Source organism: Egretta garzetta, unplaced genomic scaffold (genome assembly GCF_000687185.1).
Source record: "Egretta garzetta isolate BGI_Z169 unplaced genomic scaffold, ASM68718v1 scaffold557, whole genome shotgun sequence".
Taxonomy (NCBI): Eukaryota; Metazoa; Chordata; class Aves; order Pelecaniformes; family Ardeidae; genus Egretta; species Egretta garzetta.
Window position 1 is genome coordinate 1,007,423 of NW_009260264.1, and position 25,045 is coordinate 1,032,467.

At 37.1% G+C, this 25,045-nt stretch overlaps 1 protein-coding gene across 13 annotated transcripts in view; it reads left to right on the plus strand.

Annotated features, from left to right (window-relative positions):
- The window catches only part of DCUN1D4 (defective in cullin neddylation 1 domain containing 4), a 32,063-nt gene extending 10,330 nt beyond the window's left edge, over window positions 1–21,733 (plus strand). For 7 of the 13 annotated variants that reach the window (XM_035897687.1, XM_035897685.1, XM_035897680.1 and 4 more), the window contains 7 exons: window positions 7,766–7,857; window positions 10,216–10,286; window positions 11,948–12,039; window positions 12,925–13,033; window positions 16,618–16,722; window positions 17,171–17,276; window positions 17,387–21,733. In XM_035897687.1, the coding sequence (XP_035753580.1) occupies window positions 7,766–7,857; window positions 10,216–10,286; window positions 11,948–12,039; window positions 12,925–13,033; window positions 16,618–16,722; window positions 17,171–17,276; window positions 17,387–17,442 (631 nt within the window). In that variant the 3' untranslated portion in view covers window positions 17,443–21,733. Of the gene's footprint in view, window positions 1–7,765; window positions 7,858–8,320; window positions 8,978–10,215; window positions 10,287–11,947; window positions 12,040–12,238; window positions 12,355–12,924; window positions 13,034–16,617; window positions 16,723–17,170; window positions 17,277–17,386 lie in introns of those variants that run through there. The other 6 variants (XM_009642307.2, XM_035897678.1, XM_009642308.2 and 3 more) reach the window with 4 other exon arrangements.
- Window positions 21,734–25,045: the final 3,312 nt, after the last annotated feature.

Sequence of the window (25,045 nt, forward strand, 5' to 3'; positions counted from 1 at the left end):
TTATTTCAGCATGACTAGGAATATGAAATCACTAGCTTGAACATTCAGCTGTCTTGGAACTCTATTTTCTTTCGAGGAAGGATTTCTTTAAATTTGGCTTATGCCCCTGTAACCTTCTGTGAAGAAGTTAGACAAAGAGCAAGCTGCCTCCTACTTCCACGCTTGTTTGTCAGGCTAAGCTCATGCCTATCATGTTTGGTCTTTGGAGGTCAGACATCAGTTTGTCAAGCAGAAGTCAATCTGAAATGAGGAGCCTGTACAGTAGTGTGCTGTAGCAGACGTAGTTATTTGCAAAGCCATTTCTTCTTACCTTCTATGCAAAAAATGTGGTATACAATAAAAACTAAAAGTATGGATAGTGCAAGGCCAGTTTATGGAATAAGGGGCTTCTAGACCCAGTTCTTTACCATTGCTTCCGTTCTGGAGGCAGGCTTCACAGAAGTTTTGTATTAGGAATTTGGTGTAAGCCTTCAAGGGATTAGCCTGTGTGGATTCTGTATTAAGCAAAAAAGGTAGTCAGTGTCTGTTCTTGAATGTCTACTTTCAATGAAAAAAACCAACCAAACAAACAATGTGTGCTGTCCAGAAGAGACTGTTATTTCCTAACAGAGATGATTTGTCACTTCAAATGCTTATGGAATCATGTAAGTTTTGTATCATTCTCAGTTACAGTGGCAAACTTATAGGGGTGTTAACAAATAAATTCAGTAATTGTGAGTCTCCTCTTTGCTTTTAGTGTGAAAATGTTAGGTAGTAGTCTGAAGATTATCAAAGGACTGTTGTCCTTAACACTGTTATCACAGCTGAGAGCAAATGTTGATGATTCTTCTTGGTTTGTCCATACAAAGGAAATTTATTTTTTTTTTAATCCTTACATGGATAGTTTTGTTGGGTGATATTTTCAGTCTTCACTATTTGTGGCGTGTTCCTATAATCTCTTAAACTATGATAGTAATATTTTTGAGATATGTATTCTTTCCAGAAAGTTTATTTTAGCAGGGCTCTCTGCTGAAAGAGAAGATGATTTTTAAAGGCTCTTAAACTCATAAACTTAAACACATCTGATACCAGTAAGCTTGTAATAGCCTTCACCCTCAGTTCCAGGCTGTTAGGGATACAGACTCATCTTGGAAGGATTAGTGGAATAATGACACTGGCTATTGAGGAAAAACATTTATAGGAACAAGTCTAGTTGTTAATGAAGCTATTTGGAAATGCTGATCTCATGTGTAGACTAATTATGGAAAACAAAGATTCCGAGCATGTTCTTTAGCATCCCACCCTTATATAATAAGAGCTTGAATTCTGTTAATTAATGTTCATAACGTCACCTTGAACCATGAATGCGGTGTTTCAGTGGGAGGGAATTTTTATACCAGATGATGTCTACTGAAAAGAACTTGGTGTATTAATTTCTGGATCACAGTAAAATTTATCCTGTCTTAAAGAATAGCTGTTGGAAGTAAATAGTTTAGCACACATTCACCAGAACATTATGACTCGAAGCCTTAGTTTGTATTTTCCTCTCAGTATCACAGTCTTGACTTGCAACTCTTGCAGTAAAGGGTATTCTCAAATTGGAGTTAAAACCACATTTTCTGTACATTGCTCTTCCATCACTGTGCTAAGGGTCTTAGGAAGGGTAAAGCAAGTTTCATGTAAAGATACTTGCTAGGTAAGAATATAGTCCTCACTGCGTAATTATCTAATGCTGTGTATCTGTTACACAATCTCTAGCCAGATAGTGGCTTTTCCTTAGGGGAAAAATGAGCTGTATAACGTAATGTTTTCTCTTCTTTCTGATAGTCTCATTTAAAAAATAATTCTATTCCTTATTCCAGAACGATGCTGAGGGGAAAAATCTTACAGTAACGGATATTTGGACCTTAGAAGGAAGAAAATTAGGAATATTTATCTGCTTCCCTGAAAGTTATGTTTTCAAGCAATTAGATCTAGAGTATAATTAATCCCGGATGTGCGTATGGACCACATAAGGGCCTCTTAACATGAAAAATATATTTTCTTTATTGAGAAGTAAGCTCCATACTCTATAGTGGAAAAATCTAAGTTTTGAAAACACAATCAACACACTACTATTAACATGGGAAAGCAAAATGGAAGTGTACTAACCTTGGAAGTTTTCAGAACCTTTACTGTTGAGATATTTTTTTTGTTCCATTGTCATTTACTTGCCCCATGCAGACAGCCTGTGTTACCAGCTGTCATAGATGTCTAGACCTTATTCCTTGAAGTAGAGATTTTCAAGTACGCACAGGTATAGTTTTCCCTGTTTCTACACCTTTTCAGTGAATTTCACTTGATAGTTCTGAAGAAACTTAAACTGGACACGTGACTATCAGCATGTATGCTGTTACACATACTGCTTTTTAAGGAAGCATGATGAAGTTCAAAACATTAATTTAAAAGCTTAGAGATGATTGTAAGCCTTTAAATAGGGAGAGATAAGTCATGCCTTGCAAATTGTAAAGTGTTTCTTCTCTCCCCCCCCAACTTGTTTGTATGAAACTGTTGCTAAAATCAGAGTTGTGAATAAAGAGGGAAGGCTTTATAAAAATACTTTCATTGTGCTGCACTGATGAAAATTCTCCGCCAAAGTTTTAAATTAATTAATTAGAATTAATGGAAGTTGTTGGGGGCATATTCTTCAATCAAAAGTTTGCATCTTTCAACATATAAGTAATCTGAAAGCAATTACATACTCAATTCGAAGCTCAAACAAAATGTGGTAAAGATTTTGAGTAAGTCCTGGTTGCATAGAAACAAAGCTACTGTTGGTAAATTTGTTAATGTTTTCATTCAGTAAACACTGACCATCTGAAATAAGCAGGCTGTAAATCTTCATGAGGGCTTAACTTCTGACTTACCATAATAAACTGTACCTTTTTTTTCTCTTCCCCCCCCCCCCAAATGAGCCATTAGTAGCTTCCACAATCAAGAGAATGTTTTGTGAACTCCATGCATTCACTGATCTCAGTTTGAATATTCTGGAGTCACACGGTGCAGAGCTGCTGCTGTGGTAGGTGGAGCTCTTAAATTCCAGTACAGTTGAAGCATACTCAGAGCAGGAGTAGATACCCAACTTTGAAGACTGCAGTAGACTGAAGAGAATTGCCATGACCTTGTTCTTTTTGCTGGCAGTGACCATATACTCTTACAATGACTTGTCTAGTCACACCATAGTAGCTGGATGGAGTTTTCACGCTTTTGCTTTCCCACCAAATCAGTTATGAATGGAGGAAGGTAGTCTGGAAAAGATCTGGATGATCGTGTATTTAAAGAAACATGAAAGGCCTAGACACTCTGTTTTTTCAATTAGCTTGTTGATACCTACCTATAGCACAATTACAAACTACATTGTCTCATCTTTATTGCAGGGATATTATAAGTCCCTAGCTCATAAGAATATTTTCAAAGATAGGTTTACAAATGGATGTTATGAGTCAGCTATTAGGTCATGATGGAGATGCAAGCTTTTCTGACAAAATAACTTCATTTAAATGTGGTTAAGTAGTTGATATCACTTTTAAAAAATTTAGGCAGGTTAATCTCATGTTGCTTTTTCCCTGCCCTGTCCCATGTTCTTTGCTCTCTCTAGTTGGTAAAATGGCTTTTAGAAAGAGATAATAAAAAAGAAAAAGCTAAATGCTCCTTAAGAGGATATTGGTTATAATAAAAAGAAACATTTTTTGAAGTCTGCTGTCACTGTCCTGGTGCTGATGGTGGTATGCTAAACTAATAAAAACTATTACTTTTTCAAGAGAAAATTTTTCTGTCATTGTACCTGCACGTGTGTCTCATCTGAGACACAAATGTATATTGTTTGCCTGTAGGTGTTTTTTCCTTGCTGTTCCTGATGGGCAGCATGTCAGGGTTCAGAAATGGAAGGGTAATTCTAAACGCAAAGGCTTGGAGTTTGCTCTTGTCCCGTAGCAACAGGTATAGCAGACACTCTGGGAAGAAGTTCTGCATGCACCTTTCTAGCTCTGATGATGGAGAAAACACCCTTTAGCAATCCTGTTCCAGTGTCAGCATTTTCTGACAGTGATACAAATTCAGGTACCAAAAGTACCAGGTATATTCATTGGCCCTTCCTTTATTGAAGGTGGGGGGGGAAGTTTACTCCCATCAATGCATAAGCAAATTACCAAGCCGTAACATGGTCAACATATAATGGTTGTGCATCTGTTTGAAGGTACTGGTGCTGGTCATCTTGAGGAAGCTGTGAGCTGATGAGGACTTGCTGTTTGAAACTCAGCCCTGTTCAGTAGATGTTTGGTGCTCCCAGGGTATTCAGATATCTGCCCTGTGCACTCTGGTGGTTTGTATTTGTCTATGTAGCAAGAGACACTGTCCTTAGCACAAAGACAAGGCACGTCATCTTGCAGTATGTACAGAGAAATTCCAAAGATAGGAGAAATAGTCTGAGATACATAATGGATGCCAGACGTCTCTGGTGGTTTGTGTTTTTCTCCCCTGCATATAAGGTTCTTGAGACAATCAAATCTGTATTAATGGTAGTTCAGAGGACACAGACTTTGGAATCACCTTTACCCTGTGCAGCCAGGTTAGGCTTGCTGTGATAAATGAACTGAGTTGTCCTAGGTTGTAATCTCAGATACTTGTCTACTTAACTTGCTTGTAGCTCCCTGCTCATGTTGCTTCACCAAGCACTTCAGGGATGAGGAGTCTCTGCTAATTGAACTAGCTGGTCTGGCTAGATGGCGGGGAGAAACTCATTCAGTGTTTGGAGTAAGCAGGGAGAGAACAGGGTTCATATTAATGAGAGATCACCAATACCGGGTCTGCATTGGTGTTACTTGTTTCTGACATATTCCTTTTCAAGTGATCCTTGTCTTGCAAAATACGTGATCTGCTATTAGTTCCTTTAGGTTGAGAGAAAGGCATCTGAGATTCATCCAGCTATTTTTGTTGTATGTTTTTATACTTCTGGCTATGCATAGCCTGTTTTCTTTATAAATGTGATATGATGCCACCTGCACTTTTAATGAATGTCTGGCTAATTAGCTTGTAGCAGAGACTGGGGTGGCTCAAGATTATATCCTTCCTGATTTTATTTTCTGAAATCGTGACGTAATTTCTCTTGCCAGCACAGGTTGGAAGATTAGCTCTGGCTCCTCAAAAATCAAACTCCAGTGGTCAGATGTTGAGCTTTTTGAACAGTAAGTTTGAGGCCAGAGTGTTTTGCTTGGAGTTACTTGGCCATATATTGGGCACATGGACTTAATGAATATTGTTTCCTGCAGTTCCTAAACAATGACCTTAGCCTTAAGCACAACAAATGACTTTCAGTCCTATGAAAACTTGCTGTGCATAGATGCAGTAAATGTATGAAAAGGGCTGTTTTTTTCTGTTCTCATTGACCATTCCTCTTATGCATACTGATGTCATTGGTGTCTGGGTTCAGGCTACAGTATTTAGCTCTGCCACTTGTAGATGCAAAAATCCTTTTTCTGAAATACCTGGATGACTTAGAGCTCTGTCAATAAATTTGTTTCTTGAGGGTTTCTTCCCCAATCCACAGTTCACATACTGACAGCTAATGTGTTGATGAGTTACATGAACAAGAAGGGCGAGGCACTTGGTCATCGTCCCTTTGTAAGAAAAAACATCGAGTCTTGTGATGAATGTCTGTCTTTGGGAACCACGTTAGCTTTGCATGCCCTAGGTCCCAGCAGTGCTCTTACAGACTTCTTGAGGAAATAGAATAGAGTAGAATAAAGATGTTGACTAGCTCCTGCTACCATCACTTTTCAACTTGGTATTCCAATTCGTGTTTGTCATGTTTGTTTGCTACAAAAAAGGGACTGCTGAATAATTACACTTTTGCCAAAGTGGCAAAATGCCTTCTTTCTTTGTCTTGAGGCATTTTTTTGATTCCTCTGAATTCAGAACAGCCTAAAAATATTGGATAGGTCTTTCATAATCACAATTAATTCTGCAAGTATGAGAATATTATCTTATCAGACCTGTTTGGTTTTGTTTTTGTTTTTGTTTTGTTTGTTTTTTTGTTTTTTTTGTTTTTAAATAATACTCCAACTCTGATTTATCCCTTCTGGCTTAGTTGTTTACTTACTGGGCAGTGCTGTTAGCCTCTTCATTTGCAACTGCAGTAAAGCTTATACAAAGTAGGTAGTTCAAATAGAAAAAAGTGTTTTCAAAATGAAAAAACCCTACATGAATATATGTGTTTCTGAGACACACATGGCTGGCATTTTTCTGCAGTATTTCAGTTTGTTGCAGATCAGTGTGTTTCAGTGCAGCGTTAATTTTTCTTTTTATCTTGAAATTTAAGAGCCTTATTTGTGTTAGTCTTCCGATTAGCAATTTATCATTTTGCTCTGACTAGTATTACTTTTCTAATGGTTAGTTGCTTTAAAGGAACTATGACAATAAACATGAAGTGATTCTTTGAATTACTGTCAGAATGATCTGTGTGCCATTAACTTCTAGCTAACACAGTTCCTATAGCCGATAGCCGAGCTAGGTGGAGGATAGTTGGATCAGTGTTACTCTAAGCTCATAAGTACAGACATCTTTTACATGTCTTTCTAGAAGGACAAAATGGTGATGAAATCAACTCCAAATTAATTTAATCAAGTTGTTTCAGAATTCTCCTTGAACCAATTAGCCACTTTGTTGTCCTCCCCCAGCAGGGTTTGACACTGTAAGAGAAAGGACTGTGTGCTTGGAACACTTACAGAGCCATTCTTGGCTACCTCCTCTAGTCTAAGCCATTTGTTGCTCTGCAATTCTCAGCCTTTGTGAGCCCAAACTGCTGCAGGGTGGTGGAAATGGATCAGAGAATGCATATGCAGCAGTGAGCAACTACTTGGACTGCTGAGTCTCGTTTCTCTAACAGGCACAAATGATATTGTCTCTGTTTCAGAAAAAGTCTAAACAGGGTGGAGAAACTCATCAACTTCTGCTATGCCTTCCATATTTTAGGTGTTTCAGATACTAAATTCAGGAGACTGGTACTTCAGTGTTCTTTTCCTAAATGTAAAATTCCTTATGCTTCTTGTTGAAGGAGAGCATTACCTTGCTGGACATCTCTGGGGGGAAGGAGCACTATGGATCTAGCTTTTCAGATAACTATTTACCCCATGATTAATGAGGTTCCTTGAGTTACTGTTGGTGAGGACCTGTAACCTGTTCTCTGTGGTTCTTCTGTGCTATCAACTTACTGGCTTTAGAATAATGTAAGTGTGGGTCATGTCTATTTTGGCCTTTATCCCTTTTATAGGATTTTCTGAGGAGGGAAAAAGAGTGTGAGCAGTTCTCCTTAGTTAATAATTCAAAGTGCGCAAAGTATGTGTGCACCTATAGGTAGGACCTGTGCGGGCTGTGACATGGGATTACTCTGGGTTTAGACTCACAGCCAAGTTGCAGTGCATCAGTTGATCGTGGTAACTAAGGGTGTGCGCAAGTCTTACCTGAACTTAGACAAAGCAGTTTGGGGTTGGATTTGAACTAGTCTTCGTTTGTTCATGTACATGTATAATGATTATGAATCAGTTGAAGTGTGACAGACTGAGCAAACACAGTATTTAGGTTCAGTGATTCTTAGTCTGTTAAGCAGTGTCACGAATGACTGGATATGAGGACAGAATGTTGGGTAAACTGGTTCTTGAAAGGAAAAATGTTGCTGCTTACAGTGGCTGTTGACTAAAAGATTGCTTTTAAAAAAATGATGAATTAATTACTTGTTTCTCTTTCTTTCAAGTATGTATAGAAAATATGATTCGCCTAGAATAAAAGCAGAAGAAGAAGTCTTTTCAAGTAAGAGATGCTTAGAATGGTTCTATGAATATGCAGGTAAGGGTGAAATGCAAATTTCCTCTTAATAACAATTTAATCTACATTGGAACATAAAAATTGCATTAACTGAGCTTTTCCAAGACTGAATATGGAAGCATTTTGTAAAAGTCTTAAAGAAGCTTTTCTTGTGTTCTGTGTAGTGTGAAGTTGAAGAGTTCGAGGGTCAATTTTGTCTTTGTCTCTATTCTATAAAAAGAATACAGAAGGTGTGTAACTGAAAATATTTAGGAACATGTATACTTTACTGTTCAAATCTATACTTAAAGCTGTACTTCTGTCCAATGTTGTTACCTCTCTGGCTTTAGAAGTTTTGTTATCTGCTGTGTTAGTGCTGAATAGTACAGAGTTATGCTTCAGAAGAAGTGTGTCTTTAATTAAAAAAAAAAAACAAACAACCAAACAAAAGGTGAAACCAGCAAGATCCCACACAGCAGAAACAGACCCAGAAGTTAAGTATATATTTTCCATCACAAGGTATAGGGAAGGTGGACTGAATTATTTGTTCTTGCCCTTGTGTACGAGAACTTTCTTCAGGCATTACTTCTGGGATTGTTAAATATGATCTGTGGTCACAAAAAATGATCCTTTGATAGTGAAGTTGGTCATTGTATTAATTTTTTTACATGTTTTCTGAAGAGGACAACTTGAAGTAAGGGGAAAAATTATCTCATAACTGTAAAGACCAAAAGGAAATGAAATAGGTGACTGACAAAGAAAATAAGGTCGTCTTGCAGTTTTCTAATGCTGTCTTGGATAACATTGCTCACAGCTTGTTCTGTTTTGTCTATTTCTTATGCATAATAAAGAGTGATGTAATTTGATGTACCAAAACATTTTTTTTCTAATAAAATTATATAAACTAAATTAAATACTTTGAGATCTCACTTGTCTGTGGCAGTCTGTGAGAGGAGAGTCAGACAAAATCATTCCAAATCTACCCTGTTAGATTCTCTGCCTTTCTGACCAGCTTGATTTATTTTTTTACTCTAGCAACAGGGATAACTCATTTTTGTCAAGACTTTCATGGAAAGAAGGGATGAAAGGAAGGCTGTATATGAAAGAACATTTGGGTTTCCATTGGATGCATACACCAAGATAAAACAGAGAAAAGCGGAGAGTATGATTCTGTTTACAGTATTGAGTAAAACTCTAAAAAATGAATTCTCAAAGAATAATCTCTTTTGTGTTCTTGCTTCATAAGTCTTCTCCTTTATATATGCAGACAGTTGACACCGCGTTTGTTGTTGGTTTTTTTTCCTAGTGTGTCTTTATATTACAGAATGAGTCTCTTTAAAGACTGTTGTGTACACTCAGAGAACTGTGAGAGGATGTCAAGACAAGATGGGAAAAGTTATAATTAAACCTTGTTGTTTCTAGAATAGTAGGTCATCTAATAATAAAGCATAGATTGATCTTCCCTTTATAAAACCTCTTCTTCTTGCACACGTGATCTTTATATTGGATGAAAGGAGGCATTTCAGCTTCTAATGTTTTTTTCCCAAATGAGTCCTTTTAAACATGAGTAAAATAATTCTAACAAAACAGTCCAAATACTTAAAATGTACTTAAGAAAATAGAATTGCACAGTCCAATTCTTAATGCCTATATAATTTTTTCAATAGAGTATTGTAGAAGTTACAAATATCTTAACAGCATGTTTTAATAGGAGTGCATCTTAATAGCATCTATATTTTGAATCTTTTTTTTTTTTCCTTTTAAGTCTGCAGAGAGATAGCTCTAATTCATGTCTTCCTTCTCCCTGCAGTTACTAAAATTCAGATAACGTGTGGCCATGGTATAGCAATATGAATAAATGTGAGCATGAGATTTTCATTTCAGGCTCTTTTTTGTAGATAACTTATAAAGAGAATATATGAGACAACAAGGAATGAAATTCTGGAAATGATAATGTCTTATATCCTATATAACTATGCATTACACTTTTATGTGATGTGTTTGTATGATAACAGTAGAGATTCAAGCCAAGAAATGAGTTTCGCTAACCATTGTCCACTCGTTTAACCGTGGTAATATTATGTGTATGTTCTGCTAGTCTTAGTGCATTCTTAAACATCTTACTACTCTTTCAAGATTATCAGTAAATGGGTAGAATAAAAGGTATTGTCAGGAACGAAAAGTTATTTTAGAGTTTTTCTGTCTCTGTTTCCAAAGGTGACCTAAAGATTTAAGTGTGTCCAAGTCTGACAGTAAGTGTGGAAATATGTATTGCATGTCAAAACAAACAAAAAAACTATATGGAAGTTCAGGTAGTACTGCATGATTGCATTTCTCTTGTGCTGTAAAGGTCAGACTGTTTTAATTTTCAGAGATAAGTAAAATGCATTTTGTTTGCAGGCACTGATGACATTGTAGGGCCAGAAGGTATGGAGAAATTTTGTGAAGACATTGGAGTTGAACCAGAAAACGTAAGTTCAAAGTCCATTCAAAAGCCGTCTTACCTGTTATGATCTACATGAGCCAGTTTTATCTCTCTTATTTTTCCATCAAGAATTAAAAAATTCTTGGGAGTTTTTTTTTTTTTAAAAAAAAAAAAAAATATAAACCAGGGGGGTTTATGTACACATTTGGAAACCAGTTGCCTTTATTTTAAACTCCAAACTGTCAACTTGTAAAAACTCAGTTTGTCTTTGCTGCCATCCCTTCTCTTTCACTTTCCTACCCCTACCCACTTCCGCCAAAAAAAGAGATTTAAAAAAAAAAAAAGCAGCTGATTGTTCTTTTCTGAAACAATGAGACAGCACTGGAGAGTTAAAATAGCAACTACAAAGTAACGCTTTCTTTGAGTTTTCTAGGAGAGAAAGGTATTTCAAATATTGTAAGCAATATTAGCACTCCCGTTATGCCATTTTGAAACACACATAAGGAACATATATAAAAATTACATATGTATGTTTTATAAATGTATGTAGAGAAGTAAATAAAATTTTAAAAAGGCATAGTTGTGCCTTTTACAGGCTTTTTCCTAGTGCCTAATTTTTGCTCTTTAAGTGTATACACAAGTCCCATCTTTGCAGGATTCATAAAGCATCATCTCTGACTAAGTAACATCAGAAATGTGGTTTTGACAGATTTACTGGAAATATAAGATGTAACTTGCTAATTTTGGAGTTTATTAGTATAATGAAACCTTGAGATTTATGCAAACATTTGGGTATGTAAGAAGGTATTCTGATTGCACATTAAAAAACATACAGAACTGCACTAACATTAGCTAGTTAACAGCCGAGTTGCAAATTTAAATTACTTGATTTTTTTTTTTATTTTTTTTTTTTTTTTCTTCTAGTCTGCAGGGTCAGTTGTCCTGCAGGTTTTTCCATGTATATATCAAAAGTGGTTTCTTAAGTTCCTGAATAAGATAGTAATCTTAGGATATCACTTCATCTAAATTCTGTATCGCTTCAGTCTTCTGTGTGAGTTGTGGAAAGGACTCTGTTTGCTTTTGGGCAAAACTGAAGCATTTATGTATCAGCCTCGGTTTTGATGTGTGTTAATGTTACTTCACTTAGCTTTACTTACCATCTACTTGAATTATACTGCATGTTCAGACCTGCAGAATTAGGCAGGCTGATGGTACCCTAGGGTAGCTGAATTCAGGTGGGTTCGTTATTAACTTTAGAATAATTGGATTTCATAGAGTTCACAGATTGCAACTGACATTCATCTAGATGAGAGTTTAAGAATTGTCAGATGTAATTTGTCGTCAGATTGGTACTTAAATTTTGTAGTTGTTTTGGGAAACCTTTTTTGTAGCTTTTGCACCAACTCATCTTCCTCACTGCACTGCTCACTGGGTGACTGCATGCTCCCTTTTGAAGTAAGGTGCCTACTGGTAACTTGGGTGGATGTTCACTCTGTGTCTTGGCACTGTTACCTTCTCTTCATTTGGATTATCGACAGGTTTATCACTTTCAGGTTTTTTAACTTTTAAAATAGCGTAGCAAAGATCTGAACATCCCATATATATGAGTAAAGCATTCGTAGCCTACTAAAGAGTAGCTATTTGGAAGATGCATGGATCTTTTTGTTAATTCTTTTCAGTCTTCATTTTTTTTTCTTTTTTAAACAGGTAGTTATGCTTGTACTAGCATGGAAGTTGGATGCACAAAACATGGGTTACTTTACATTACAAGAATGGTTAAAAGGAATGACATCACTACAGTAAGTGCTTTGAAAAACCTCTTAACTTTATTATAGTAAACCCAGGTTTTTAGAAGAGACACACTTTGATGTTTTGACTTATAACACCTAAAGCAGAGAGCTCTACTGTGGAGTGGAAGCCATAGATTTTTTTTTTTTTTATGGCAATATAGCCACTTAGAGACAACTTGAAACCTAACAGCTGCATGTTTAAATACAGTTGGATTAAAGTGTCTGCAGTCCCCAGAAAACAGAAATGTCATGAGGTTCGACATTGTTTCTGTCCCCAAGGACACCTGTCTTTGTCACTGGATTGGATCTATCAATTAGATATTGGTATGTTGTTGAAGCATGTGTAATTTAAAATGCGAAATAATACAAACCCTTTCTGTGATTCTGCATTGTCATGTTCTTTCTAAGAGTTGCTTTCTCCAGCTGAGAGCTTATATTCATGGCATAATTGACATAATATAGTTGAATAACGACATGTTTCACAGAGAATTAGAGAAAGAACTGTGTTTTGCCTTATCTTCCAGAATAGAACCACTAAAACTGTGTAGGAAGTTCTGTAGTATCAGCAAAACTATAGAAGTATGCTGTGGTTTGCTGGTTGGTTGCCATGTGTAGACAAGCTCTTAGTTGAATCTGTTGGAGAGTACATTTTCTACAAAGCCAAAAAAATTTTTATCAGAGTACCGGTGTAAGACTTTGCTATTCTATCTAAATCCATTTCACACTGTGGGTTTAATCAAGGAATTTTATGCAGACAAATTCATAAACGTGCCTTTGTACAGAGTGATGTATTTTGAACAGATTGACAGGGATGCGTTAAGAGATTCTTTTCTAAAACACCAGACATCTGAATAAGAACGCAGACTCTAAGTTCACTTTGTGCTTTTCTTGTAGATGTGATACTACAGAAAAATTGAGAAATTCTCTGGATTACTTGAGATCTTTATTAAATGAGCCTACCAATTTTAAACTTATTTATAGATATGCATTTGACTTTGCACGGGTAAGTACTGTGGAAGACCAGCATCTGAAATTAAAATGTTACTTTCCTAAGTAATAATTAAAGGACTATATACTTCTAAGTATGTTTCTCTTAAGATACTACTCAAGATTGCTTCTAACAAATGGAATTGTTCATGTTCTAAAAAAGTACATGCAAAAAGCCAGAACTGGAAAAGTAAAGTGTATGGGATACTTGATGTTTAGTAGCTTAGTGTTTTGACATGTTTTGTTGCCTCTCTGCTTCAGGCTATTTTGTGACTTCAAGGAAATAATTTCAGCCCTGTTCTGTTGCATATTGGAGCTTTGCCACTTACTTCCAGTGGCTTTAGAATTACCCTGTTTCTTCTTCTTGCTGTTTGAATTTTGTGAGCATAAACATATTTAAAACATGAAGGCACTTAAAACCATAAAAATAATCACGGAGAAAACTGAAGTTTAGATTTCAGTGCAGGAAAACCAAAAGCACCAAGACTGATAGCAATTCTAATGGTTAAGTCTCTCATAACTAACGCGGATTTCTGGTACACCAGTGCTCTCTGCATGCTGGCATGCAGAGATTCACGGTAGTCCACTTTTAACCAAGGAAACCTACAATTTAATATGACAGAATACATGGTATAAGTTACTATGAGAAGAAGAAAAGCCGTATCGACATCTTAATTCCTCCTTTGCTGTGTGAAGACTTATTTGCCGATTTTGCTCCTTGTAAAAGGCAAAGGCTAGAAATAACTAAAGTTGCCAAAGAAGTTCAAGATACTGATGAAATTGGAGTAGGTGAAAACCTGTTTTGCTAGTAGCAAATCTGCACCAGCTGACGCCCTGTCAAAAGTAAGTGCAGAAACTTAAAAAGAGGATAGCGGGTGGAGTTTCTTCAGGAGGTACCAAACTGATGTGACAGTCGTCTTGAAAAAGAATTTAAACATTGAGACGCAGATGCTGTGACATCATTTGTGACAAAACAAAAAAGATTGTGGAACTGCAAGTCAGAGGCATATCAACAGGGGAATTGTCAAAATAATATTAGATTAATAGAATTATTGCACTTTCAATACTGTGGAGCCAGGGGAAGTCTATAGGAGAATGGCATCCAGTAAAAATAGAAATGAATGCTGACAAAGGCTGATATATTTAGCTAGATGCAGCAGATGAATCTGTACATAATTTTTATCAGAATAATTGAAGTGATTGATTGATAGAAAAAAGCTGATGGGAACAGTTTCATGTTTTGATTCAGAATATTGTGTAATTTCCACCCTAAGGCTAATCATTTCAGGGAAGTGCTTCGTGGCAAAACCCACTTGTCTAAACTTTTGAAGTTTTAAGAGAGAGTTTTTGAAAGTGTCTGTTGTGATTTGGTATTTAGAGTTAGTTTGTCAATAAAAATAAGTATCATCAAGGTTTTATGTGGGATGCAGTATTTAAGTCAGCATGGTTTTGAGGAAATAATTTAAAACACCATATGTTGGTATTAAGCACAAATACATTCCTCGCTCCCTGTTTGCCATTGTCATTGTGAAGTTTGAGAACATACAGACGCATATATTTCATGGCTTAAATAGGTTGTTTATCTGAAATATTGGGGGGGGAAAAAACCTCATAAAGATTGTCTATCATCAATGTAAAACAAATACTGGAATTTAGCAGAGTTTGTCAACCTGTTCTTTGCACTGTATCCAAGAAAGAGAATGTAAGTATCTAGAATGTATGCTAAGAATGAAATTGGAGCGTCTGTCATGGCAGATGTGCCATTAGGCAGTTGGAGGTGGGTATAAAGGGCTTATCTGAACAATTTGTTCTGAACAGTAGTCGGAGAGGGAGAATGTAGAAACTTAACAATGTAAGGCATGTAAAAACAGCATGGCCCAAGTAAAGGCAGCAGAGCCTGACTTCATTAACACTTGAGTGTGTAGGAAGAATTCAGAGTATAAATAGTACGGAAAATAAAACGTATTCTCGCAGCAGTATGATTTCTGCTTAAAGGTGTTTGTGGCAGAGGTGTAAATGGGCTTTGGAAAGAGGAATTGTTTTTAGAACGATTTGATGTTGGAAATAAGTGAAAGAATTGTATCATATTAATACAGGCCTTTGCAGGTTTGTTTTTCAGATTTATTACTAATTGAAAAGCTTTGTTCATCCTGGAATTTACTGTTTTTTCCCTCTAGATCAGATTGAGTGAAGTCCTTCTTGGATTTAGTGACCAGAATGCAAAACAGCCTCTGATGTTTTCAGAGTTGCTGGCCTCCTCACTTTCCTTCCAAAACAAATCTGCATTTAATTCTGTCTACACAATTTTAGAATTGAGATGTATTTGTATGAAGTGGGTTTCAAGAAGAGAGGATAACCTTGTGGCTAAGGCATTCAGTTATTGTCTGAGAAATGGGGTCTCACTCTACCACACACTTCCTACAGCATAGAAGACAATTCAGTTATGTTTTGAGCTTGTATTTTTTAATGAAGATGTGTATTCTGTAATACATAAAACTGCACTTGTACAGGTGAGGCATAGGGCTCAATTCCCTTTGTCTTGGATAGCTGTCCTGCAGTATTCTATTAGGCATTCCCTGTATCCTGGATATCCCTAGATCCCTGTTTTTTCTTAATTTAGACTTTGCAGTCTGCAATCATGAGGTCTACAGTAGCTAATATGGAACTTTATTTTTTGTGATTTCATTAATTTCTGAGTTTGTACCTTGATGCTATAACCAAGGTGTAAAAGGGTGGGGTTGTACGTCCCATCTCTCACCAAAATTTGTTTAATTTCAAGACAACAAATGTAGATGGATAAACTACTTAAAATAACAAAATGGAATCTTACATGTACACCCATTACTTTTGAGATGTGCAGAAGTTGTGCTATCAAATATATTAACTTCCCACTGATTAGATGTAATGAATCTGCTGGGTACAGATGATGCTGCTTTTTCCTGGGAGAAATGAAAAAATCACCCCCTAAGCCTTAATATACTGCTGCTGTGTTAAACTAAAACTGGGACAGTTCTGAGAGGGGTCTCCATGTGTTAGTGTAATGTGTTCCTACTGCTCATTTGGTAATTTAATCTGAATTTCATGTAATCAGTAGAATAACAGAACAAAGAACCTCCTTGGCTCACTCTTGCATAGTCACTGTTACTTGATAGCTACTTAATTAGTTATCTACTTGACAGTTCATGTAGTTGTAGTAATACCGCAGGAAATAGGTGCAGTAATACTATTTTAAGAGATGTATGGCTACGCAGAGACATAGGTGCAAACATGGGTGTGGGTCTAATGGCAGCCATTGCTTTCTAGAAAAGTCTGAAGTCACAAACAGGAGTGTATCCCTCATCTGCAGTAGCAGTGACCTTTTTTTAGGAAAGTCTATAGAAAGCAGCATCTCTGTATAGCAAGCCATTAGCTATGAGGGAGGAAATCTTCCTAGGAAGTTGTATTTCAGTAAAAACCACTGTTAGATACTGATATTTATTATTTATTTGTTAATGTATTTTATGTGTGGGTGAGCTGTAGTACAGGCAGTGGGGGAAGTGAAAAGTCCTGAAATCATGCTTTCTTCCCCCCCACCCTTTCGACCTTTTCCTTTTTATGCAGGAAAAGGACCAGCGCAGCCTAGATATCAATACTGCCAAGTGTATGTTGGGCCTTCTTTTAGGAAAAACATGGTCCCTTTTCCCAGTATTTCATCAGTTTCTAGAGGTATGAAGTTTGAAACAGAATTATGTTTTTTTGATCTGTCTTCTCTGATACTTTAACTAGAGGTTGAATGGACAGCTAAGAATTTTTGATTCTGATTTAGAGTATACGAACCCCCAAAGCAGCACTTGTAACTGATTATCTTTCCTTTCTTCCTTTTCCCCAAATCCTTATGCTGTTAAGGTTTATTTAATGCAGGTCAAAGTGCAGAATGTCTTTGATTTGCTTTTGTACTTTCCTTGTATTGTTGTATGTTTTTCTACTAAAAGATGTGTTAATCAGAAACATGAATTATTCAACACTAGTTGGTAGTGGTTTCTTTAATCCTGTTTAGTTTTAGATGGCATACAGATTAAAATAATAATTCATCAAGGTTTAAATTTTCTGTAAGAAAACCTGAATTTGAGGGAGTTGAAAATACATTTTAGTAACTTCTGTTTCTTGCCTTAAGCAGCAATCAAAATACAAAGTTATCAATAAGGACCAATGGTGTAACGTTCTCGAATTCAGCAGAACAATTAACCTTGACCTCAGTAACTATGATGAAGATGGAGCCTGTAAGTACTACCATATGTTGATGTTCTGAAATAATTTATTTCTCTGAGCTTAATCATTCAGCGTCCTTTTACAAAATTTTGTAAAATACAGTTATTTGATCTCTCTACAGGGCCAGTGTTGTTGGATGAGTTTGTGGAATGGTATAAAGGAAAACAGATGACATAGGAGTTTAACTATGCACAGCCGCTCAAGAGTCACTGTTACCACAGTTATGTCAACCATTAGCCATAAACTGCTATTTGTATCAAAGTGCATGCTGCTTTTCTTGCACTGCATCCCTTTTGCAGGGAACTTTTGATGTTTGCTATTTAACAAGCTAGCTATGCTTGCTGTGTAGCATTGTTCTCTTTGAAGGCTGCTTTGCATTTTGTATTTACACTACAAATTGGTGAACTTGCCAGCGTCTTCACTGTGATTATGTGTATATTGCTGTCTAAATTTTGTATATGTGTATAAAAAAAGAAAAAGCTTCACCTAGGGATTATTTCTGCAGAAATGTATTGTAAAAATAATTTTGTGGCATATTTCTAGTCATCACTCACATGTTTGTTGAAACTTTAGTTATTTTGTTTTTCTTTTGGTCTCAAATGTAGCATTTCAGAAAATGAAATTAACAGACTGCTTGGACATAGTTATGTGAAGAACTATTGTCAATTTTAATGTTACTATTTGAGATGCCAATCTCTGAGGGAAGAAGACATGCTGTGACTTTCTTCACCGGAATTCGCCAAACCTGACCTATTGGTTAATAGGAATGAAACATTGGTATCTTAAAAAAATATATATATACATATAAATATTAAAACACTGTAATAGTTGTACATGCCACAGATTATTTCCATTTGAAGAAAAAAGTACTGACTTTTTAATGTTAAAACTGCAGTAGTCATTACAGGTACAAATGAACAAATTAAAGTACCTTTTAAAAATGGGTTTTAGACTTTCATAAATTGCCTTTGGCATACTCCTTTTAATTTTTGGTGTACTACGAGTGTTTGGTCTGTGTTGCGATCTAGCGAAATTCTAGCTAAAATGAGTGGTTTGGGGAATAAGGTCTGCTTACCCCTAGCACATAGGTAATACAGATTTGGGTTTGGGTTTTTTTTTTGTTTGTTTGTAACGTTAGTCTTTCCCAGGGTCTCTAACTTTGTGTTTCTAAGTAATTAAAAGTATGATATCAAATAGTCAAAACATTACTTTTTCTTTCATGCTGGGGATTGGAACTTCCTAGCAGAGTGTCCACTGCAGGCAATGGGCATGTTAAACACCAGCATTAAATGACAGCACTTCTTAGTAAGGACCACTGCCTATTTCACTCATTTCTTTATCTGTATAGGACAGTTCTAGCAATTATTTGGGGAAAATGAGTGAATGGAATGATGTTTAAGTTCTGTAATTTTGTCACGTTGTCTTTTGCCTTACCCTTCTTTTATTGAGTGATGTTAGTGTTGATTTTTATAAATAGGTCCTTGAAGTATCCGGTGCTATTAAACTTTGATCCCTAAGGATTTACTGAAATGTTCCATATTGATTGGGGGAGCATTTAACAAAAAAGGGCCAGTGGATGTTTTGGAATGAAGAACGATGTTACTTTTCTGTAGAAATACTTGACAAGGTATTGGAAGTTTTGCTATTTCTCTAGAATGCAATTCAGGGGAAGAGGGGGAAAGCGTTTTAGGTTGAATGTGAACTTTTCAGCTGTATTGAAGGTCCTGTTGTGCCATCACTGAAGTCAGAAACTACTGTCATTAACTTGACTACTTTCAGGATTAAGCCTAGTTTAGCAAAAGCACATTAGTTTGCTGCCCTGGGCCAGAAGGTTCTAACTGTGGTACTGCAGGTGGCCCGTTGTGTTCAAATCTGTTTGTTGTTGATGATTTTTGTTTGTCAAGCTCAGCTGCCAAAGACAAAAATTGTTTGTGTGTGTTTGTGTATATTTGTATATACATAAATATACAATATGTATGCATATACAAAACCTAGAAGTTCATTGTGCTAAGAAGAAAATACTACCTTTCCCTGTGAAATAGTCATGTTTGGATTTCCACGACACTAAATAGTGCTCTTCAAGGTTAATAGTGGTAAAACATACATGGTCATTGCTTTCTCATGCACCAATACACATAACCTTAATTCCATGTTTGATGCCAGTTTGCACAAGAAATGAATGCAGTGGAGTGTGGTATTTAATGTTTACAATAAGCCTCTTACTAAAACACACACGTTTTATTAAGACTTCTGATGTAAATGTATATATTGCCATAGTATAACCGTAAGGAAATACCAGTGGAGCTGCTGGTTTAGTTCTTAAAAGAATGAACTTGGAAGCAATATAACTTTTAACATTAGGCTAAATTGTGGTTGCTAAGATTTTAAGTGAAGTACTGTAATTGTTCTTAAATGTTAAGCTAGGAACTGACTCTAGAAAACTGTTTAGCACAAATTGGCATGAATCCTGCAACAAATACAAGGTTTGCAAAGAAGGTTTTCTATGTCACAAATAGTTTGGCTTCCAGTAACAGAAGCAAGAGCCAAAGACACTTTTAATCTATTACTGTTATAGGTGTAACTCTTATACAACAGGGTCAACAGAAATCTGTTCAGCTCAACCAGGTGCTCTTTTTCCAAGTTTTGCTAATGTTTAGCAGAATACAAAATTTAATTTAAAGCAAAGAACACAGAAGAAAAGAAACCTCAGAAAGTACTCAGCTGTATAAGTAAACAAACTTCATTTATTTGGGGGGGTAAAAGTAATCAGGAGTGATGGAAAGGAAGAATGTGTTTGGAAATGAATCAGATAGATGTTTTTCTTCCCCTTGCAACCAGGATAAATCTGTAGTCTTCAGCTGGTTTATAAACATGCATCTTCATAAAATAAATCGCAAATTCAATTATAGCTAGAAGACAGCTTTACTGACATTTATAGAGAACAAATGGACTAAAATGGACCCGTATGGCTTGATAAGCTTCCCTGTGCTATCCATCCTTCTGATTTTGCTATATATGCTGGTAAGCAGAGAATCCTAACGTTGCCAGCTCTTGTGTTTTGGAGAAATTACTTCTCATTTTTAAGTAATTGTAGAAACTTAACTAAGCCTAGTCAGTTTACCTTCTATTTAGTACAAATTTGGTGTTTGCTTTTTTGTTTGTTATGCCACCATACAGTGGTGTAGGTTTAGGTTTTTTTATTTTCCTTTTGAAAAGTAATGTACAGAATGTGCTGACTTCTTGGGCAAGACACTGAGAGGTCATTCTCGCAGAAGTGTCACGGGTCTTGTGCTAATCTTTCTGGTGAACTATTACTGTCCTTACAGCAGAAGCTTGATGATCTATGTGCAATTCATGCTTGGTGTTCTGGAGATGTGAAGTCGAAAGCCAGTTAGTGAAAGGAAAACAGCATCCAAAGACTATAGCAGTGGACACTCTAAGTTGATAGATGACAAACATTTGGAGCTCTTTGGACTCGATGATCTTAAAGGTCTTTTCCAACCTAAATGATTAAATGAATATTAGTAACCAAAATGTTTCCACAAATTAGATTTCATACTACTGCAAAATATTGTTTAAAATATTAATAGAATTCTACATTACTGTTGTTTTTTCACTTTTTGTCTTTTTCAAAGAAAGCAAGCTGAAGAGGATAGAATTTATTGGAATCTTTATGTACTTGAGTTTTCAGTTAAAACCTGTTTAAGGTTGTCTTTAAGCTACAATAGATATTTAGGTTGCCTTCGTGTAGCCTTTTCTAACATTTGTAGAGGACTGGAGGCTTCTCCCATTATACCAGAAATACATGCATTTTATTTCATCACAAATACGCTCACACAATCAAAATTACTTACAGCTCATTGCTACTTGGTTCATGTTCCCAAGTTACTTTTTTTGGAGGGCAAGAAATGGACTTCAGCTGTGTTACGTTTTTTCCAGATTTCTGTTGACCCTTGGTCACAAGTCTAACAAATTATTTAATACTCTTGGAATTCATATAGACAGCTTTAAAGGTTAGCTTGTGCCCTGGTTTTAATTATAACTGCTAAAATACCTCTTTCTAGGCCTTATATTTTGTCCTTTCATATTGCTGTAAAACTGTGTAGAATCCATCCACCAACTAAATAGTTTGTTATCTCTAATTGAGACCAAAACTTGGCTTGATTTTTTTTTTCATTTTTCAAATTTCCACCCCTCTGTGTGTTTGTGTGTGTGTGTGTACATGTGTTGTCACAAAATAGTACCTACTGACACTGCTGTTGCAGGAACAGCAGTTAACCTGTAACTGTGAATGCTTTATGTCTTAGTTATTCAGATATTACCTAAATAAGGTGTGCTAAACTCCTGTGACTCAACCTGACGAAAATACTGTTACGCCACCTAACATGAGTTCATCTGGTTGATTTTTAGGTCTTTTGCTGGTGTTGATGTAAAATGGCGTCCCACAAATAAACAGTATTTGTGTTGGTTTCAGCAACTGATTTCAGATTTTTCTGTGGTTCCTACTTCAGAATTTTCATGTCTGAGCATGCATCATGACAGCTGGCAACATTTATCATTTAGTAGCAGAGAACTTGTATGTACAATCTTGTCATCCTTATTTCTAATAGTAAGGCAAAACTGAAAAGGAAAGGTATGTTTCAAATGGAGCGTGTGGGTATAAAACAGTATTGTAATACAGAATTTTTCAACAAAAAGAGTCAATTTCAGGAGGAATGTCTCCTGAGACAAAATTTTACAAGAAGCATGATCATTACCCGCTCATCTCAACGCAGACTTTCGGCCTGCGAGGTCCTCATAGAAAAGTTGTTGATGTATGGGCTGGATGAGCAGACAGTGAAATAGACTGAAAACAGGCTGAATTCCAGGGCCCAGAGGGTCAGCATTGCAAAGTCTAGTTGGAGGCCCGTGGCTAGCAGTGTACCCCAAGATCAGTGCTGGGTCCAGTCCTGTTCAACATCTTCAGTAATGACCTGGATGATGGGGCAGAGTGTACCCTCAGCAAGTTTGCTGATGATACCAAACTGGGAGGAGTGGCTGTCATACCAGAGGGTCATGCTGCCATCCAGAGGGACCTCAACGGGCTGGAGAAATGGGCTGACAGGAACCTCATGGACTTCAACAAGGAGAAGTGCAAAGTCCTGCACCTGGGAAGGAACAACCCCATGCACCAGTACATGCTGAGGGCCACCCAGTTGGAAAGCAGCTTGGCAGAAAAGAGCCTGAGGGTCCTGGTGGACACCAAGTTGAAGATGAGCCAGCACTGTGCTCTTGCCACAAAGAAGGCTAATGGTATCCTGGGCTGTGTTAGAGAAAATATTGCCAGCAGGTTGAAGGAGATGATCCTTCCCCTCTGCTCTGTTGAGACCATACCTGGAGTCCTGTGTCCTCTTGTGGGCTCCCCAGTACCAGAAACACCCTGACATTCTGGAGAGAGTCCAGCAAAGGGCCACAAAGATGAAAGGACTGGAGCTTCTCTCATATGAGGAAAGGCTAAGAGAGCTGGGAGAAGAGAAGGTGGGGGGGGGAGATCTTACATATGTAAATATCTGAAGGGAGGGTGTAAAGAAGATAAAGCCAGACTCTTTTCAGCAGTGCCCAGTGACAGGACCAGGGGCAGTGGGCACAAACTGAAATATGGGAGGCTCCATCTGAACATCAGGAAATGCTTTTTGACTGTGAGGGTGACTGAGCACTGGCACAGATTGCCAAGAGAGGTCTTGGAGTCTCCATCCTTAGAGATACTCAAAAGCTGTCTGGACATGGCCTGGACAACTGTCTCTCGGTGGCCCTGCTTGAGCAGGGGGGTTGAGCCAGATGATATCCAGAGGTCACTTCAAAGTGGAAGACCAGTCTAGTAGTAGTTAAATGTGGTGATATGTTGATCTGAGGGTCTATTCATGACCTTAAACACTTGTGTTTTTCATGCTTTTTAGAAGAGTTTTTCAATTGTTTGACTTGTAATGAGCTGTGGCATTGATCTTTTTAAAGCAGAAGTGGTAATATTAAGAGCAGTAGGAAGGCTGCTAGCAGTAAGACATGAAAATTACAGCCTAAATGTCCATAATACATTCACATATTTAGTTTTTAAAAGAGCCATTAGTTAATCTTACTACTTTGTATTGCTTGCGGAGTTACAAATGTGTTTTTGAATAGGAAACAGGCTTAAAAGCTGGCAAGGAGAATAAAGAACACATGTAAGATTTCACAAGAATATTTTTTTTTTATATCTTTTGCACTATTTGAATTACCAATCCTAAGGCTCTTGACTTTTAAAGTTGAATGTATTTACGTTACAATTAGAATATTGTAATGTAGAGCTCATTCTACAGAAGCAGTTCTTCATCATTTCACGTTGGTGATGAAGGCTGGGATTGTCTTCAGTTCTCAGAATGTAGCCTGCTGCTTGTATTTAGCAGAGGGGGCGAGTCACAGACTCTCGTACCATGAAAACTTCAATATTACTATCCAAATAGTTTCTGATGTTAGTTATATGTAGGTTAAATGTGAATGTCTCTTTTATTGAAGGGTTAGTTTCCAGCCCAGTTATCAACATACTCTGGAAAGATCGAAATACTTTGTACCTACAGCAAACAACTTGATAATTACCAAAGTATCATAAATGTGTGTTTGAAAATGAGAGCTTTGTTTCATTCTGGTTACTGTATCTTCAGTTCTTGCTCTGATCTTAAGACTTCAGTATTTTTTCCTGTATTGATTCACTGCACGAGGGATGCTATGTCCTGTCAGCCCCGTAGCTCCACAGGCTGTTGCCCTGTGAGGAGGGTGCACTCAGACTCTTACCAGCATCCTCATGGCTGCCTCCTCGCGCTTCATTTACCAGTTCATCCAGCATACGCTCAGCCACTTTCTCTGTTGAGCCTATTGGCTTGGCCTGTTTACCCATTATCCACTGTGACAGTAACACCAGCCTCACCTCAACATGAGTTTTGATACCTGATGTTAGAGATGAAGCTGAAAACATTTCAACATCCCGAGAGCCGTTGCAGCTACGCCTCTCTGCAACTGCAGCTTCTATGGGGGGGGGGAAGGTGGTGTCTGTGTAGTGTACGCTGATAGCCCTGTAACTGCAAGTGGCTTTGTACTAGTGTAGGTAATCTAGAAAATTCTCAGTGACCAAACCAGCTAAACGACTGACATTTTCAGAGTGGATAAGATACAGTGGATTGAAATGACAGCTGGAATGTAAAGAAAAGTGAGTGGATAAAATCTCAGAAGGAGTCGGTGAGTGGAGGACTGTGTAGCTATTGTATACAGAAGGGCATGGAGAAATAGGATGGACGGAGAGGAGCAGAGCATGAAGAGTACTGCTTGGAAGCCAGAGAAAATAGAAAAGGTTTTGTTTTAAGATCAATTGCTAATGAAGTGAGGAACTAATATGAAGGAGAAGCAGCTGAGTGTTTGGGTTTGAATGAATAAGTGGTAACAAAGAGCGTCTGGAGTGATGAGTAGCAAAGGAAAGGTGCAGGATTAGGCAGAAATCTGAAGGTAAGCTTGAGACAGAACATCAACAATATTCTGACAGTAGAAGGAAATGCTTTATCACATGTTAAAAATCCCTTGATGAAGAAGCAAATTAATTTTCTCTGATGAGAACAGCAGATAACCTCTTTCTGTAATTTTCTGGCATAAAGGGAGGCTTAGAAAACTTGCAGCTTCTCCCAGTGGCGTACTGTCTGCATCACTGCTCCAGCATTCCCGCTGTCAGAAAACAGATGAGAAAATAAGTTTCCATTATTTATTTTGAAAGTCTGCTGAA